Source organism: Labeo rohita, chromosome 8 (assembly GCF_022985175.1).
Source record: "Labeo rohita strain BAU-BD-2019 chromosome 8, IGBB_LRoh.1.0, whole genome shotgun sequence".
Classification (NCBI taxonomy): domain Eukaryota; kingdom Metazoa; phylum Chordata; class Actinopteri; order Cypriniformes; family Cyprinidae; genus Labeo; species Labeo rohita.
Window position 1 is genome coordinate 24,325,323 of NC_066876.1, and position 18,736 is coordinate 24,344,058.

The following is an 18,736-nucleotide window of genomic DNA, read 5'->3' on the forward strand; positions in this document are numbered from 1 at the left end:
TCCAGTTACTCTTAAGTAAAGCATGAATGCATATTGTATACCTTCTGCAGAACAGCCATTGTTCTTCTCTGAGGAGCTCCAAAACCAAGAAACAGAGGAGGGTAGGACAGCCATATTCTGCTGTGAGCTCTCTAAACCTGGAGTTTCAGTTCAGTGGAAAAAGGGAGCAGTGTTGCTTAAGCCGAGTAAAAAATATGAGATTAAACAGGATGGCCATCAACTACAGCTTCAGATCCATGAGCTAACAGCTCAGGACAGTGGGGTGTACAAATGTTGTGCTGGAAGCCTGGTCACAACTGCTTCACTTGTGATAAAAGGTAAGTCGATTATTCAAATGCCAATTTTCCACAATTTGAATTTTGACATAAGAATTATTTAATTTTAACAAAAAACAAATGGTCACATGAACAGATCCAAAGTTCTGTCATGAAACTGGTGGCACAGTCCGATGACTCAATCTGACATAATGACATCATCACATGGCACAGCTGATTGGTTCCTTTTGTATCAGCAGCCAATGAACTGCTTTTCATTGCAGCATGCTTCAGAAACCCTCCACCTTCCCCAGCTCCACCTGGATCTGCTAGGGGGTGATTCATGTATGCTATATATGGGGGTTATTTCAAATATGTTATATATGAAGCAGCACTATTTTTTGCATGCTCGCAGCAGCATGTTGTGGATGTATTGGCAGGAGCAAGTCTCTGTACTTGTTCTGCCGCAGAAGCAGCATAGCAGATCTATTCTGCCAAGACCAAAAACATGTACATTATCATGGTAAACCCTCTGAGAGTTGTCATGATAGAAATGTGCTTTTGTTTTCCCTCTACAGAAGAGCCATTGTTCTTCTCTGAGGAGCTCCAAAATCAAGAAGTAGAGGAGGGTAAGACAGCCATATTGTGCTGTGAGCTCTCTAAACCTGGAGTTTCAGTGCAGTGGAAAAAGGAAACCATTCTTTTGAAGTCTAGTAACAAATATGAGATAAAACAGGATGGTCGTCAACTACAGCTTCATATCCATGAGCTAACAACTCAGGACAGTGGGGCTTACAAATGTTGTGTTGGGAGCCTGATTACAGCTGCTTCTCTTGTAGTAAAAGGTGAGTGAATTTATTTTTATTTTTTTGTATATTTTGACCTTTGACATAAGTCATTAATGCATTGATGTGTGCTTTTTTCTGCTAAGCATGTAAAGAAAGATATATTTTTGTTTTCCCCTTCCAGAAAAGCCATTGTTTTTCTCTGAGGAGCTCCAAAACCAGGAAGCAGAGGAGGGTAGGACAGCCATATTGTGCTGTGAGCTCTCTAAAACTGGAGTTTCAGTGCAGTGGAAGAAGGGAACAGTGCTTTTGAAGCCTAGTGAAAAATATGAGATTAAACAGAATGGCCGTCAGCTACAGCTTTATATCCATGAGCTAACAGCTCAGGACAGTGGGGCTTACAAATGTTGTATTGGGAACCTGATTACAGCTGCTTCTCTTGTAGTAAAAGGTGAGTGAATTTTGTTTTGTATATTTTGACCTTTGGCATAAGTCATTATTGTAATGATGTGTGCTTTTTTCTGCTAAGCATGTAAGATAGATATTTTTTTTTTCCGCTTCCAGAAAAGCCATTGTTTTTCTCTGAGGAGCTCCAAAACCAGGAAGCAGAGGAGGGTAAGACAGCCATATTGTGCTGTGAGCTCTCTAAAACTGGAGTTTCTGTGCAGTGGAAGAAGGGAACAGTGCTTTTGAAGCCTAGTAAAAAATTTGAGATTAAACAGAATGGCCGTCAGCTACAGCTTCAGATCCATGAGCTAACAACTCAGGACAGTGGGGCCTACAAATGTTGTGCTGGAAGCCTGGTCACATCTGCTTCTCTTGTGATAAAAGGTGATTGCTATAAGATGATGTTTGGTATAACATTTTTTTTAACTGTTCATATGTTCAGTTGTTTTTCTGTTGAGCATGTAAAGATAAATATTTTTGGTTTTCCCACACCAGAGCATCCTTTGTTTTTCTTTGTGGAGCTTCAAAATCAAGAAGCAGAGGAAGATAAGACAGCCATATTCTGCTGTGAGCTCTCTAAACCTGGAGTTTCAGTGCAGTGGAAGAAAGGAACAGTTCTTTTGAAGCCTAGTAAAAAGTATGAGATTAAAGAGGATGGCCGCAAAGTACAACTTCGGATCCATGAGCTAACAACTCAAGACAGTGGGGCCTACAAATGTTGTGCTGGGAGCCTGGTCACATCTGCTTCTCTTGTGGTGAAAGGTAATCGCTATAAGATTTGGTATAACATTTTTTGACTGTTCATGTGCCCAGTTGTTTTCCTGCTGAGCATGTAAAGATATATACATATTTTTGATTTTCCCACACCAGAGCATCCTTTGATCTTCACTGAGGAGCTCCGAAACCAAGAAGCAGAGGAAGATAAGACAGCCATATTGTGCTGTGAGCTCTCTAAACCTGAAGTTTCAGTGCAGTGGAAGAAAGGAACAGTTCTTTTGAAGCCTAGTAAAAAATATGAGATTAAACAGGATGGCCACAAAGTACAACTTCGGATCCATGAGCTAACAACTCAAGACAGTGGGGCCTACAAATGTTGTGCAGGGAGTCTGGTCACAACTGCTTCCCTTGTAGTAAAAGGTAAGAGAATTATTCAAATACCATATTGTCACATTTTAACTTTTAAAATATGAATTAAATAAATCCACTGCTCTCTTGCCTTCTCTGAGGCTGGGATTCTAAATAGTTCTCTGTGTTTGTCAGTGCAGCTAATGACAGAACAGTTAGAACATTTGCTTAAACTTTTGCATTGGCGTTAGAATTAGTACACCATTGTCGCTTGTGAAAAAAAATGGCACCGCCGTGGGTGGAAACGTGCGGTAATATTATAATAAGATCCCCTTTTTACATCACGGAGGGAGCGAAATCTGAGCGGCTCACTTTTTCACAAGCTTGCAATAAAAAGCTTACCAAAAAAATTGACTGGGTTGTTCTTTTTCACATTTTCTGGGTTAGTAGATGCACCAGAGACCTGATTATAGAACTTAGACACAGAAAAAGTCATGTCCCCTTTAAGAATTTGTTTTGTAAATATAGCCACAAATGATAGAAACATGAAAAATATTTTTATTTCCCCACATCCAGATCAACCAATATTCTTCTGTAAGAACCTCCAAAACCTTGAAGCGGAGGAAGGTAAGACAGTCAGCCTGAGCTGTGAACTCTCAAAACCTGGAGTTGCTGTGCAGTGGAAAAAGGGAACAGTGTTGCTAAAACCTGGAAACAAGTATGAGATGAAACAAGACGGCAGTGTGCTACAGCTCCAGATACGTGACCTGAAAAGTGAAGATGGTGGCTCTTATAAATGTTGTACTGGGAACATGGCGACGACTGCTTCTCTTGTGGTAAAAGGTGGGTGATTTTATTTAAATGCAATTTTCCATCTTTTTTTTTTTTTACAGTTGTGACAGAGAAGTCATTGGTCTGTTCATGTGTCCATTTTTTTGTGTTAAGCATGTAAAGATATGGGTATTTTCCTCTGATTTCCCCCACTAGAACATCCCTTGTTCTTCTCTGAGGAGCTCCAAAACCAGGAAACAGAGGAGGGCCAGACAGTCACATTGCGCTGTGAGCTTTCTAAACCTGTAGTTTCTGTACAGTGGAAGAAGGGAGCAGTAATACTTAAGCCTTGTAAAAAATATGAGATTAAACAGAATGGCCGCCAACTACAGCTTCAGATCAATGAAGTAACCACTCAAGACAGCGGGGCCTACAAATGTTGTGCTGGAAGCCTGGTGACTAATGGTTCCATTACAGTTAAAGGTACTATTTTAGTTTTATTTTTATGAAACATAGCCATTTCAAACTTTTTGTCTATGTAGAACTTTTTTCACACAAAACTTTTTATTCGGCATGTACAGAGCAACCTATATTCTTCCGCAAGAACCTTCAAAACCTTCAAGTTGAGGAAGGTGAAACTGCATTGCTGACATGTGAGCTCTCAAAACCTGGACTTGCCGTGCAGTGGAAAAAGGGAACAGTGTTGCTAAAACCAGGAAATAAGTATGAGATGAAACAGAATGGCTCTGAATTACACCTTCAAATCCATGATTTAAAATGTCAGGACAGTGGTGTCTACAAATGCTGTGCTGCAAGGATGGAGACAACAGCTTCTGTTGTTGTAATAGGTATATTCATGTGCATTGCTATTTTTGCCAAATTTAAATTTTTACGTTAAAGTTTTGCTTAGAATTCAATTGTGTTGCATTTTCCATATTTTCACTCCAGAAGCTCAACCTAGAATTAAAGAGATCCCTCAAGCCCCACCAAGATTAAAAGGAAAAAGCATTATAGAAGAAACACACAGTGGTCTAGTCCATAAGAAACCAGCTGCAGTCATTGAGGCATCAGACATCTCTATCTTAGAGTCTTCAGAGGATCACTTCCAGGATCTCTGTGAGAAACCGACATATGATCAGGAAGTTGAGAGAAAATCATTGGCTAGACGAAAAGGAAAAGATATAAGTTCCAAAATGCTTATCAGTGAATCTAGTCGCACCAAGGAAGAACCTGAAATGACTTCTCTTACAACCAATGTACCAGATGATCAAAGAAAAAAAGGGTTGGACACAGATTCCAAATGGGTTACCAAGGTTTCTGTGGATCAGCACAATGAGGAGATCACAGGGCAAGTTCAAAAGAAAACTCCAAGCATAGATACTAATGAACAGAGCAAGGAACCAATCAAAGATGTTCCCCAGCCTCCACCACGGTCAAAGGGTAAGGCCACACAGCCAGATGGTTCGCTCCAAGATCGGAACAGTGTTAAAGAGCAAACTGTTGCCAAAAAAGGCAAGGAACAAGATGTTGTCATGGAGTCAACTGTGGAGACCACAAAGGCGTCAAAGCATGTTGAAATGAAAAAGCAACCCTATGTTTTGGAAGCAAAGAACCAAGATGTGAACATAAAACAAACTGTGGATACCACTTTGAAGATATCAGAACATGGTTTAAATACACCAGTCTTTAAAGAGATAACAGCTAAGCACATTGAAACATCTCAGGAACAACCATGTTATTTAGAAGAACATAATCAGTACATCAAATTGGAATCAACTGCAAATAAGGAATCAAAGAAAGAGGAAATTGTGGACAAGGAAACAGAGTTGGATGAATTTCCCCTCCATGCAAATAAAAATAAGGAACCAAAACAGAAATCATTGGATAAGAATGCAGTACATGAAAAGCAAAATGTCCAATCTGAAAAGAGACCAGAAATTGAAAAGGTTCAATCCAATGATGAACCTTATGGAAAAATAATGAATATTACAGAAAAAGCTGTAAATATTGCAATTACAAGCCAAAAACCCAAAGAGCAAATCATTTGTGCACAAAGAGACACTACAATGCCTGTTAAAGATGTGCAGATGGACGCCAAGCAGGTTGTGGATGAACATCATGGAAAAGAACCAAAGCATGTTATAGAAAAACCAACAGATATTGCCATTACAAGCCAGAAATTCAAAGAAGAAATAATTACTGCAGAGAAAACTACAGCAGCTAGGGATGTGCAGAAAAATTCAGAGGAAGGTGAATTGAATTTACCATACACTGATAGTGTAGATGTGAAAAATGTGAAGCAGGTTAAAGCCCTGCAGCATGTTACAGGAAAGGCAACAAATATTGCCATTATCAACCAGAAACCCAAAGCGCAAATCATTTTTGCACAGAAAGACACAACAATGCCTGTTAGAGATGTGCAGAAGGAATTACAGGCAGGTGAACCGAATGTACCACACATTGATAGTGAACTGAAACATGTCAAGCAGGTTGTGGAAGAACATCATGTAAAAGTACCAAAGCATGTTACAGGAAAAGCAACAAATATTGCAATTACAAGCCAGTTTAAAGAAGAAAAAGTTCATGCAGAGAAAGCTACAATGTCCATTAGGGATGTGCAGAGGGATTCACAGGAAGTTGAACCAAACTTGCTACACATTGATAGCGAAGATGAGGAAAATGTGAATGTAGACGTACCGAAGCATGTTACGGAAAAAGCACCAAGCATTAAAGGACAAAAGATCAAAGAACAAATAATTCCTGTAGAGAAAGCTATAAAAATGTCTTTGAAGGCATCACAGGAAGTTGAATCAAACTTGCCGCACATGGATAATAAAGTGAAGCAGGTTGCCTATGAAGGTATTTCTAGAGGATCTAACACTCAAACTGAGGAAACAACGCCAGAGCAGATCCCAAGTGTGGATACTGACAAACAGAAGGGTTCAAAAGTAGAACAAGGTGGTCCTGGTATAGAGGTAGATTTTGAGGATGAGCCCGAGATGCTTGAGGCTGCCATTAAAATACAAGCTGCTTTCAAGGGCTACAAAACTAGAAAGGACATGCGGCTCATCTTCAAAGAAGTGTTCAAGAACCAGAATATTGATCTTGGTGGCACTGCATTCCTAGAGTGTGTTGTGGAAGGTAAAATAAGCACTGTGCGTTGGCTTAAAGATGGAGTAGATCTCAAGCCTGGGAAAAGGCACAAAATCTCCCATGATGCCGATGGTAGGTGTCATCTAGAAATTTCCAGCGTTACAAACAAAGATGCTGGAATCTATACGTGTGAAGTTGCAAACAAGTTTGGCGCAATTAGCTACAATGGGAATGTGACAGTGGGTAAACCTCAAAAGCCATCGCAAACAGTTCAGACTGCACAAACACCAGCTACAGAAATGGTCTCTGAGAAAGATGTTGTGCCGACACTCAACACTGAAGAGGAGTCATTGAGACTCGTCTATGACCTACCAGCAGATGACACCTACAACAAGATCCAGGAGAAAAGAAAAAGTCTAATTTCAGTCAGCTCTAGTGAGTTGCTGTATCAGTATAAAAATTTTATAGTAATTATGCTAAATGATTTCTTTCTTATAAATTGACTATACATAGTGTTAGAATTTTGCACATTATTAGCAGCTGAACTTGTTTTTTTTGTAATTCTGGTCCCTCTCTAGTATCCTGTTGCTCAGATTATGACACAGCGCCTGATGTTGAGACAGAATACCAATCTAGGTAAGTTTTACATCATTAAGACCTCTCAAGGACCTTATTTGTACTTTGGAATAATACTTTGCAATGTTATAAAATAAATATGTTCTCAAACAGAAGAAACAAAGCAGAGAAGACAAAAACTAAATCTCCTACAATTCAGACTCCTGAAGAAGAACAAAGAGTTGGTGTACAATCCCCAAAGAATACAGACCAGCTGAAAGTGAAAGGTCAGTTCTCTTAATACTACAAGTTATGTTTGAGGTAATTAAATAATATGCACCTAGGAGTAGTTTGAGAAGCTTAAAATGCTGTACCTTGTGGACTTCTGTATTGTATATTCTCCTTGTATTTGGCATAGGTGGGGATTCACAGGGCCAGACACCTTCTCCCAAACGCATGCATTCCTACAAACCCTCTGGAAATGCTGAGTCACTCTCTGAGTCTGATGGAGATGATGATAGAGGAGAGGTAGTAACTCTGTCTCTTTATAATAAATTAGCAATATTAATAATAAACTTCAATTATTGTTTATTATAATAAACTTTAAACTCAGCTCAGAGTGATTTAGAAACAAATGGAAAGTAAAAAATAAAATCCACTGATATAGGGTATATATCTTTGTCACTCTGCAGACTTTTGATATTTATGTGGCCAAAAGTGATTGTCAACCTCTGGGAGGAAACAAAGAGGCTTTTGTACTAAAGGAAGGCCAGTTTGTGGAGGTCCTGGACTCAGCCCATCCTGTGAGGTGGCTTGTCCGTACAAAGCCAACCAAGATCACACCATCCCGTCAGGGCTGGGTATCCCCGGCGTACCTAGAAAAGAAGACAAGGGTGAGCAGATGTGTGTGTGTATATAGTTGAAATAGCAATGATTTGGTATAATATGTTGGTACATTATTTTAATAATTTTTTTTTTCCTCAAAGGAAATATTTTCATTGGCAAATGAAGCAGAGACAAAAGAAACTGCTGAGAAAGGCAAAACTGTTTTCACAAAAGATGAGCACAGTTTGATCCAAAGGTAAATCAGACTCAAATCTAGACTGATAAATAGAAAATACCAGAAACGCAGTCTCATGCGTCTGATCGTTTTTTAGGTTTAAAGGGAAAGTGCAGTCAAAAATGAAAATTCTGTCATTGTTCACTCACCCTCATGTCATTCCAAACCCGTAAGACTTTTGTTCATCTTCGGGAACACAAATTAAGATATTATTGATGAAGTTTGAGAACTTTCTGACCCTGGATAGACAGCAATGCAACTGACATGTTCAAGGTCCAGAAAGGTAGTAAAGACATTAAGACACTGACGTTAAAATAGTCCATGTGACATCAGTAGTTCCACCTTAATTTTACCGTAAAAATACGGTAGCAACATTTAAAGTTTTACGGTTTTAACTTAAATTTAAACAGGTGGTAATGAGAAAGACACATGATAAACCAACTATCACAAGCAGCTTTTAAATATTAACATATAGAGAAGATGCAATGTCAATTTACGGTTATTCATAGTAAATTTTACGTTCTTTTTTAGTTACAAAAATGGTATGCTACCGTAAAAATACATGCAATGTCCAATACATTTTTTTCCATATATAGTAGGGGAAACTTAACGTTAACCATTTAACATGTTTTTACTGTAGCATTTTTATAGTTTTTTTACCGTAAAACTCATGGTCATGCAGAGTCAGAAAGCTCTCAGAGTCATCAAAAATATCTTAATTTGTGTTTTTAAAGGTTTTACGGGTTTGGAATAACTTAAGAGTGAGTAATTAATGACAGAATTTTCATTTTTGGGTGAACTATCCCTTTAATGTTTTTCATCTTATAAAATCTTAAAAAGAAGACTAATAATCACAGATATGTCTTAATTTTCTATTTTATTTTGCCCAACTTGATGCTTTATTTTTTTTTAAATTCCAGCCGCTTGATCAAGGGACTCCTTGATGGTGAGAATAATTTTGTGTGTGAGATGAACTTCTTTGTGGAGCACCATTTACAGTACTTGGAGACAAGCTCTAAAGTCCCTCTCACCATCCTAAGTCAAAAAGAGTACATATTCCGCAATATCAGAGATATTGCAAGTTTCCATGAATGGTAAACATATCTCTTTTGCTCTCTTATAATATAATATAATATATAAATGCATTCACATTGTGGTTTAACTTTTTTGGCCTTCTGTCCCTCCATCACAGCTGTATTCTCCCTAAACTGGAGATGTGCTTCTCAGATGATGATGTAGCCCAGTGTTTTGTCAGTTATACACTGGACTTTGAAATGTATCTCCAGTTCATAACAGGCTTGCCCCAAGCTGAGGCCTGCCTCTCAGACAAAAACACTCAGCATTTCTTCAAAGTAAGAGCACATACTGTTTTTGGTTTGGCAGAAAGTACTTCTTTTATATTATGTGAAGTATCTCAAAATAAACCAAAATTATTTTTCTACTGTGTTCCAGCAATATGCAAACACAGAGTTGGCACATTTGGATACCCAGGTCTTCAATGTTAGCACGTATTTGCAGAGACCCATGGAGAGAATTCAAACATACAAAAATGTACTTAAGGTGTGGTAGCTTATCATTTTCTTTCATATGCACAATATAGAATAGGATTTAGATATGTTCTACAAAGTTGGGGTCAGACTTTGTTTAAATATATTCATATACAAACAGAAAAAAGTTGCGTCATAATTATTGCTTTCAATACAGCTTGTTAACATCTTCCATTTTTGTCTTTTTAGGAGCTGATCAGGAACAAAGCAAAAAGTGGACAGAACTGTTGCCTATTAGAGGATGCCTTTGCCTTTGTTTCCAGCTTGCCTTGGCGTGCAGACAACTTGCATCATCTGTCCATGATTGAGAATTACCCTGCACCTCTCAAGGGGCTTGGAGAACCCATTAGACAGGTATTGTATCATTATACCCTGAACCTTTCTGTTTGCAAGTTGACAAGATGACAAGTGTGAGTAAGAATTGGAAGGTATCATTCTGCTAATGATAGTGTCATATGTCTTCTTTTCCAGGGCCATTTTACAGTATGGGAGGAAGTTCCTGAGGTCAAAATCTCTCAAAGAGGACATCACCGCCACATCTTTCTCTTCAAAGACTGTATTGTTTTCTGCAAGCCGAAGAGAGAACTTGGCACATACACTGAGGCCTATATATTCAAGAATAAAATGAAGGTTTAATCAGATATGCATTTATTAGTATAGCATTTTTTAGTAATCCAAAACTTATAATTGAGGGTTAATGAAAAGGTGTACCGTTCACAGTGCACTGTACACCAGTCTCTTCAAATGCATGTAATATTGTGTATATCATGGCAACACTAATCACTGCAGTCCATTTCACATCCATTCCAAATGCATTTGCTTTCTTCACAGTTGAGTGATATTGATGTAAAGGATACAGTGGAGGGAGATGACAGGTCATTTGGTCTTTGGCACGAGCACCGGGGAATGGTGAGAAAAATCATTCTGCAAGCTCGATCCATCCTCCTCCGCCTCTCCTGGCTCAAAGATCTGAGAGACCTGCAGCAGCGCAGCAAACAGCCCACTTGGAGTAAGTTAGCACACAGAAGAGCGAACTTGTAAATATGTCTGTCTTGACCACTTGAAATAACTGCAATTTTGCATCACTTCTTTGTTTATGTTTACAGCTGCCCCGTGCTTTGAGCAGCATCTTACTGACTATCCAGCAAAGCTTGGACAAACTGTAAAACTGGTCTGCAAAATCACTGGTACACCGAAACCAGTAATAAAGTGGTATAAAGGTAAATACTTTCTATATGCGTATATATATATGGAAAGTTTACATTTAATATAGTGTATAAATGGGTTCTGCTGATGTGCTTTCAGATGGTCATGCTGTGAAGGAAGACAAGCATCACATTACATCAGAAGGACAGTTGGGTGCTTGCTATCTTGTACTGACTGGTGTCACTTCGGCAGACTCTGGTCAATACATGTGTTATGCAACTAATCCTGCAGGGAACGCAAGCACTCTGGCTAATATCATGATTGATGGTATGTTTCTGAGAAATACTTATCAACATATTTTATAATTTTTGTATGTATTTTCATTCACATGTCTTGCATTTACACTGCTGTTCAAAAGTTTGGGATCAGTGGAAGATTTCAATTTTAAATGAATACTGTTGTTTTGGCCTTTCTATTCTTTAATGAATCCTTAAAATATTAGACGGCACAGCCTTGGAAAAATTATGGTAAGAAATGTTACTTGAGCACCAAATCAGCATTTTAGAATGATTTCTATAGGGTCATGTGACACAGGAATAAATTACGTTTTAAAATCTATTGTGCCTGCCCCCTAATAGTCGACTAAACGTTAGTCAACAAGAAGAGGCTTGATCGATCAAAATTTTATTAGTCACTTAGTTGCAGAAAAAAAAAAAAAACAGAAAGTGGCAACGTTACGCAGTCTGTGACAGACAGATTGTTAAAGGAAAAGTTCACTTCCAGAACAAAAATTTACAGATAATGTACTCACCCCCTTGTCATCTAAGATGTTCATGTCTTTCTTTCTTCAGTCATAAAAAAATTATGTTTTTTGAGGAAAACATTTCAGCATTTTTCTCCATATGGTGGACTTCTATGGTGCCCGTGTTTAAACTTTCAAAATGCAGTTTAAATGCGGCTTCAAACGATATCCCAAATGCGGTTGTAAATGATTCTAGCCGAGGAAGAAGGGTCTTATCTAGCGAAACGATCGGTTACTTTCATAAAAATAATACAATTTATATTCTTTTTAATGTCAAACGCTCGTCTTGTCTTACTCTGCCTGAACTATGTTTTTTCCGGTTCATGACAGTTAGGGTATGTCGAAAAACTCCCATCTCATGTTCTCCCTCAACTTCAAAATCATCCTATATCACTGTTTTACCCTTTTTTGTGAAGTTGAATTGTATTGGGAACGTTTGAAGCCGCATTTAAACTGCATTTTGGAAGTTCAAACTCAGGGCACCATAGCAGTCCATTATATGGAGAAAAATCCTGAAATGTTTCCTCAAAAAACAATTTCTTTACGACTAAAGAAAGAAAGACATGAACATCTTGGATGACAAGGGGGTGAGTACATTATCTGTAAATTTTTGTTCTGGAATTGGACTTCTCCTTTAACGGCTGGTCTTTGTGGTATTATAGTACATCGAGTAGGACATCTAAAGCTCACCTATCATTCCTCAACTTCAAATATGGCTTTTCATCTGAAAGATGTAAGTAGTAGCAACTTTACATGGCTGCTCAATGTTAAAATATGCGCTATTCAAGTGTTTGTGCGGAGTGTGGAAGCTGAATAGTACCGCACTCACTGCATGACAGATGGAGGCGCTGGTGCAGTCACTTGCTCTTAAAAATACTCCACAATTTTTAGTCATACAGATAAAAGTAATACATTTTTCGAATCTGTAAGGACTCTACGTTTACTTGTGTGCACTCAGAATAACGAAGCGTTGCGCTTTTGTAAAATAATGAAAGCAAACAGGATGCCCTTTCTGCGTCTCGCTCTCTGCGAACTTGAGCGGGAAACTTCAAAACTCTGTATAGCTGTCGTACAGACATGAAAAATATAGGCTATCTATAGTGAGTGAAATGTCTGATTTTAAATAAACGAATTCAAATAGAAAACAAATATTCTCAGATTATAATATCATATGAATGAAATATCCATATGAAACATTTAGGCGCATCGACTACTGTGGAGATGACAAGTCAGAGTCGATAAAAACAAAGAAAACACTAGATTATCAATAAATTATTAAATCATTGATGCAGTCTCTTTACTGGTTTTTCTCCGACACATAATCATTGTATCTGCTGTTGTGCTGTGTCAAGCTTTTTTTGCGTGTGCTTGAGCGCTTTTTAGACTATGTAGGCAATTAAATGCTCATTGTTATAGTCAATAGTCAAAGGCAGTCCTAAAATCTATTAAAAGAGAAAACAGTTATTTGAAATTGTAATAATATTTCACAGTATTACTAATTTTCTGTATTGCTGATCCTTACCTTGGTAAGCATCAGAGACTTATTTCAAAAATATTAAAAAATATTCCTGATCCCAAACTTTTGAATGCTAGTGAGCAAATTTTAAAGGTGACCAAAGGTCAACACAAATTGAGAAACGTTTATGTTTCCCACAGTTCCTCCAAGTTTCACAACCAGACTACAGAACACAGTGCTTGTAAAAGGACAAGATGTGCAGTTCAAGTGCTCCACACAATCTGCTCCTTTACCATCAATAAGGTAAAACTTGTATCATTCACTCATTAAAGGGATAATTCACCCAAAAATGAAAAATCTGTCATTAATTACTCACTCACTCACTCACAATTACTCATTTTTGTTCATCTTCGGAACACAAATTAAGATATTTTTGATGAAATCTGAGAGCTTTCTGCATCAACAGTAAAAAGCAAAAAGAATGTCAGCTCCTGCGTTGCAGCGCACACACATACATCATGGTACTTTTGTGAGCGTGTTTTCTTTGCTCACAAAAAGTATTCTCATAGCTTCATAACATTATGGTTGAACGACTGATGTCACATGGACTATTTTAACAATGTCCTTACTACCTTTCGGGATCTTGAACATGTCAATTCTGTTGCTGTCTATGGAGGATCAGAAAGCTCTCTGATTTCATCAAGAATATATTAAGTTGTGTTTCAAAGATGAATGGTCTTACAGGTTTGGAACAACATCAGGGGAGGATAATTAATGACAGAATTTTTAGGTAAACTATCCCTTTAATGTATTGCCATGTACATGGTCATGAAAAGCTCACACAATCTACATGCACAGGTGGTTTAAAGATGGCATTCAGCTTGAGGATAACAGGAAACACCAGATTCAGTCTGATGTTCAGACAGGAATTCTCACTCTCACCATAAAGAGAGCAGAAAAGGCAGATCTGGGTCAATACCAGTGTGAGGTACCAGAGTCTTCTATTACATTTCAGTGACTCCATATCACATATGAACCCCATTATATACTTTTTCTCTGTGTTTATGATACAGCTACAGAATGAAGTGGGAAGTGCCAAGTGTAAAGCTGAACTCTGCCCTCCAGCACCATTACCCGTGACAGTCAGCACCCAAAAGCAATCACAAACCCCCCCAGCTCCAGGTAGGATGAAGGGGAAGGTGAACCGCAGTTACCATTTAAAGCAGAGAAGGTGTGTATTTGCCCACTAAGTCTCACCATGTGGTGGTGAGCACTAGTAGGCTTTGAAAAAGCACATACCACAGTCACCTCCAACTCCGACCGCCTCTGTTCCCATCCATTCCTCATGTTCCGTCACTGAAACGTCACATTCCACTCCTCTAACAACTAGCTGTAGTCTGGAGACCAAAATCATATGTATTAATAAAATATACGTTTATGTTATGCTGAATTTCACCAACAGTTTCCCATTTTCAAGAGCTTCTTGATCTGAAAGAAACCTCTGATGGGATCACTCAAACTATCAAAAACATCATCGGCCATCTTCATAGAGGCATCTGCATTGCATTATGTCATTGGAAACATTTTCTTACATTATAATATTACATTTTTTATGTACATACACAATACCGTTCAAAAAGTTTTGGGTTGGTAAGATTCCTTAATGTTTTTGGTAAAATAAAAATGCAGTAGTGAAATGTTATTCCGATTTAAAATAACTGTTTTCTATTTTAATATTTTGTAAATGTAATTTATTCATTTGATAGCAAAGCTGAATTTTCAGCATCAGTACAGTCCTCAGTGTCACATGGTCCTTCAGAAATCATTCTAAGTTGTGGTTAGTGCGCCGACATATAGCACAGCTGTGCTTGCGGCGACCCGAGTTCGAATCCCATCTCGAGGTCCTTTGCCGACCCTGTTCCCCTCTCTCTGCCCAGTACTTTCCTGTCATCTCTCTACTGTCCTGTCCATTAAAGGCACAAAAATGGCCAAAAAAATATAGAAACTTTTTTTTTAATTATCGTCATTGCTGAAAACTTCAAAAGAATTTAGAAGAATTAAGAGTTATGAGGCATTTATTTGAAACAGAAATCTTTTGTTATTATAAATGTCTGTATTGTTGTTTTTATTTAGTTTAATGTGTCCTTGGTAAAAGAAAGTATTAATTACAAAAAAAAAGGTCTTACTGATCCTAATTTTTGATCGGTAGTGTAAGGTTTCATTTTATTTATCTTTAATTCATTTGGGATTAAAAAACGGCATGCTACCTCATATATCATATGTACGGTATTTCATATCATGCATAATGTATTCTTTAATATATGTGGTTATATGTTTTCATTTATACATTAAGTGGTTCATAAACAACTTTTGAACACTTGTCACTCATGTGCATTTCCACATTCAGTTTAACACACTTTCCACCCCATTTCCTTTATAGTCACAGAGCAGGAGACTAAAGATCTGATCAAAATCATCATGTAAGTGTCTTCACAAAATGCCTCAGCATTTTGCATGCATGATACGGTCCCTTTTTTCTGTCTCTTTTCCTTTTCTTGTCTGTTCCATCTGTTTCTATATATGTTCTCACGGTTTCCCGGTCAGTGCATGCTCCGCTAACATGCCACGTCCATCTTCAAAGCTGGTTATGTGCTAAGACTCAAGCCTTGCTGCAGATAGGGCCAAGTGGCTCTTTGCGCTGCTTGTGAGGCAATGTGACTGTATACATGTGAACTGTGACTTAAAACGCTGGTCGAGAAAGGCTGTTTTTATACCTGTCATTATCAGGGTAAGTAAGTGTTTCTGTTATTTTACAGCTGAGAAGAAAACAAATATGCTACCACATTCCTTTTTTAAAGCTAATTTGGACCACCACAGGTCTTAGTGATTAAGTACTTTAACAATTTGAATATTTTACATCACAAAATTATTTTAAACTGTATTAGTAATGTACTGTAAGTACAGTTATTTATTATTACAGGTATTATGGCATTATCAGATTTTTAGATATATCAAATTTTCTTAGACTGATATTTATTATTATTATTATATTTTTACAATATACACTGCCATTCAAAAGCTTGGTGTCATTAATGTTTCTGAACGAAGTCTCTTATGCTCACCAAGTCTGCAATTATTTGATCCAAAATACTGTAGAAACATTAATATTGTGAAATATTATTACAATTTTAAAATCATCTTAATATATTTAAAAATGTAATTTACTCCTGTGATGGCGAAGCTGAATTTTCAGCAGCCAAAACTTAATTTTTATTGAATAGAAATAGCAAAAGAAATTATTTTAAATAGAAATTTAACATTAACGTCTTACATTTCTAAAAACAATCAAACAAACGAACAAACAAATCCTTGCTTAATTAATGTATTAATTAAAAAAAAAAAAAATTTACTTGACCTCAAGCTTTTGAATATTAGTGTATGTTTAAGAAAAATGAATGAGTTTTTATCACTTTAACAACCTAATTGTTTTCAAATAGAGCCCCAGTCAGAAGGGTGGTCCAGTTCCTTTGTGAAGAACCTGTTTCATATACTCTTTCAGCCAGGATACCCTGAACCGTGAGTTTATATACACTGTGTAACCTGTGGGCTGTAAACATTGTCTTTATTATGTATAGTTTAATTATTCTGCATACAATAGTTTCCTTAAACAGTGATACTCAGGTCAGTAATCTTATTTTAGTGTTTTGTGGTTAAAATGTGTTCTCTAAAGACCTGTTGCTAGTGTTGAAGACACGCACGCTCTTGAGGAACAGGAGGATGTGGACAGGCATGTACAGGCGGCACAGGAAGAGGGACCTGTGGAGCCCGAGGAGCAGTTTTACTCAGACACAGAGGAAGCGTTGCTGACCGGTAAATGCTGTTTTTGATGAGTTTTTTAAACAACTTGTGTGAAAAATGATCACTGGAGGAATTTGTCAATCTATCATTTATTTTTTTCAGAGCCTCCAGCTGTGCAAGTGTCCATTGAAGACCTGACAGTCCGGCCTGGTCTGTCTGCAACATTCTCTGCCATTATTACTGGCCAGCCCACCCCAGAGATTCAATGGTTTAAGGTATTATAAAAACAAAAATTGTAGCCATGCTTACTGATATTGTTATGTTACGATGGAAACACAATCTTTACTTGTATTTACAGTGGAAAATAATTTATTTGGTTTCCTGCAGGATGACAATGAAATCTTATCCAATGACTACACAGAAATAGTCCAAAGTAATGCACGTTGCTCTCTTACTTTGCTAAATACTCAAATAGAGGATTGTGGCACCTACACCTGCGTAGCTAGTAACAATGCAGGACAAGCATCTTGCCAGGCCAAACTAATTGTTGACATAGGTGAGTTAGAGAGATTTATCTCTTTACCTTAACAAATCCTAAATGTCTGTTGTCAAGTAATAGTGTGTTTAAATTGACCTTTTTTTCAGGTCCAGATGACATTGAGGTAGAGAGAGAAGTGGATTTTGGAAAAAGACGGAAATTACATTCTGTATATGATGTTCATGAAGAGATAGGGAGGTAGTATCATTATATAAATACCAGCTTTTTTGTCATAATGGTTAATAGGGCTGGGTAAAAAAAAAACAATTTCTCGATTTTAATTAAGATACTGATTCCTAAATGCCAAGAATCGATTAGTCTTTTCTGTTTTTAATTTATGAACGGAACTTCGTAGCACACCTCCCATCCAATAAATAACTGTGCTTTGTTACATTTTTTTGACATGAAACAAAGTTTCGGATTGTAAATTCTTTAATGCCAGTTACAGTATGAAATAAACAGCTGAAGATATGTTAAAAGAAAGAGTGCAACTTACCGAAATCCGTGTCCTGTATCTGTATCCGTATCCCTTAAATAAACTCATGACAGCCACCATTCAAATGTTTATATTTCAAAAAACGAATTTGAGTAGAAATATAGTTACGTAATTGTAACTTTATTGTTATAAAAACTTAATTGACTGTAATTTAAGCGTCTGTATACAAATCAGTTAATTTTAACCTTCAATATTATAGTAATGTAGTACCAATTGACGCTCATGTATATTTTACAGCATTAGTTAAGAGATTTTTTTTTCTTGATTTTTTTTCTTGAAATTTGGCATGAACTGTACCATATATATATATATATATATATATATATATATATATATATATATATATATATATATATATACATATATATATGTCGAATTGGAAATTGAATCTTTGTGAATCAGAATCAAATCGAATTGTGAAATTTGAGTCAAAACCCAGCCCTAATGGATAATGTAATGTAATATCTGATTTGTTGTAAGACATCTGTTATTGTCCTTATTAGCATTTTCCTTTTTTTTTTTTCTGGATAACCAGGGGAACTTTTGGAGTGGTTAAAAAAGTCACACACAAGGCGAGTGGTGAATGTTTTGCTGCTAAGTTCATTCCACTCAGAAGCAGCACACGGACCAGAGCGTTCCAGGAGAGAGACCTGCTGTCCCGTCTAGCTCACCGCAGACTAGCATGCCTCTTGGACTTTTTTGCCACAAGACGCACACTGGTGTTGGTTGTTGAATTGTAGGATTTAATTTTTTCTTTCTTCTCAAAATTATTCAATAATTAGCATTAGCTTTTTAGAAATTACACATTGAATCGAATGTACCAAATATATACCTTTCTTTTTTCCTCTGCCACAGATGTTCTACACAGGGGTTACTAGATCATTTGTTTTTAAAGGGATCGGTTTCAGAGAGGGAGGTAATTA

The 18,736-nt window shown here is 37.2% G+C and overlaps 1 protein-coding gene across 1 annotated transcript in view; it reads left to right on the forward strand.

The window, feature by feature from the left end:
• Positions 1–18,736, forward strand: part of LOC127169272 (obscurin-like) — a 47,564-nt gene that overhangs the window by 19,296 nt on the left and 9,532 nt on the right. The window contains 33 exon segments of the mRNA XM_051116512.1: positions 51–317; positions 833–1,099; positions 1,224–1,490; positions 1,604–1,870; positions 1,982–2,248; positions 2,357–2,623; positions 3,128–3,394; positions 3,539–3,805; positions 3,904–4,170; positions 4,271–6,850; positions 6,994–7,051; positions 7,145–7,257; positions 7,389–7,498; positions 7,663–7,863; positions 7,957–8,051; positions 8,951–9,124; positions 9,223–9,382; positions 9,483–9,590; positions 9,767–9,931; positions 10,049–10,207; positions 10,409–10,586; positions 10,684–10,797; positions 10,883–11,050; positions 13,182–13,284; positions 13,840–13,969; positions 14,055–14,163; positions 16,479–16,557; positions 16,712–16,851; positions 16,942–17,054; positions 17,167–17,335; positions 17,425–17,515; positions 18,349–18,549; positions 18,669–18,729. Coding sequence (XP_050972469.1) covers positions 51–317; positions 833–1,099; positions 1,224–1,490; positions 1,604–1,870; positions 1,982–2,248; positions 2,357–2,623; positions 3,128–3,394; positions 3,539–3,805; positions 3,904–4,170; positions 4,271–6,850; positions 6,994–7,051; positions 7,145–7,257; positions 7,389–7,498; positions 7,663–7,863; positions 7,957–8,051; positions 8,951–9,124; positions 9,223–9,382; positions 9,483–9,590; positions 9,767–9,931; positions 10,049–10,207; positions 10,409–10,586; positions 10,684–10,797; positions 10,883–11,050; positions 13,182–13,284; positions 13,840–13,969; positions 14,055–14,163; positions 16,479–16,557; positions 16,712–16,851; positions 16,942–17,054; positions 17,167–17,335; positions 17,425–17,515; positions 18,349–18,549; positions 18,669–18,729 — 7,982 coding nt within the window.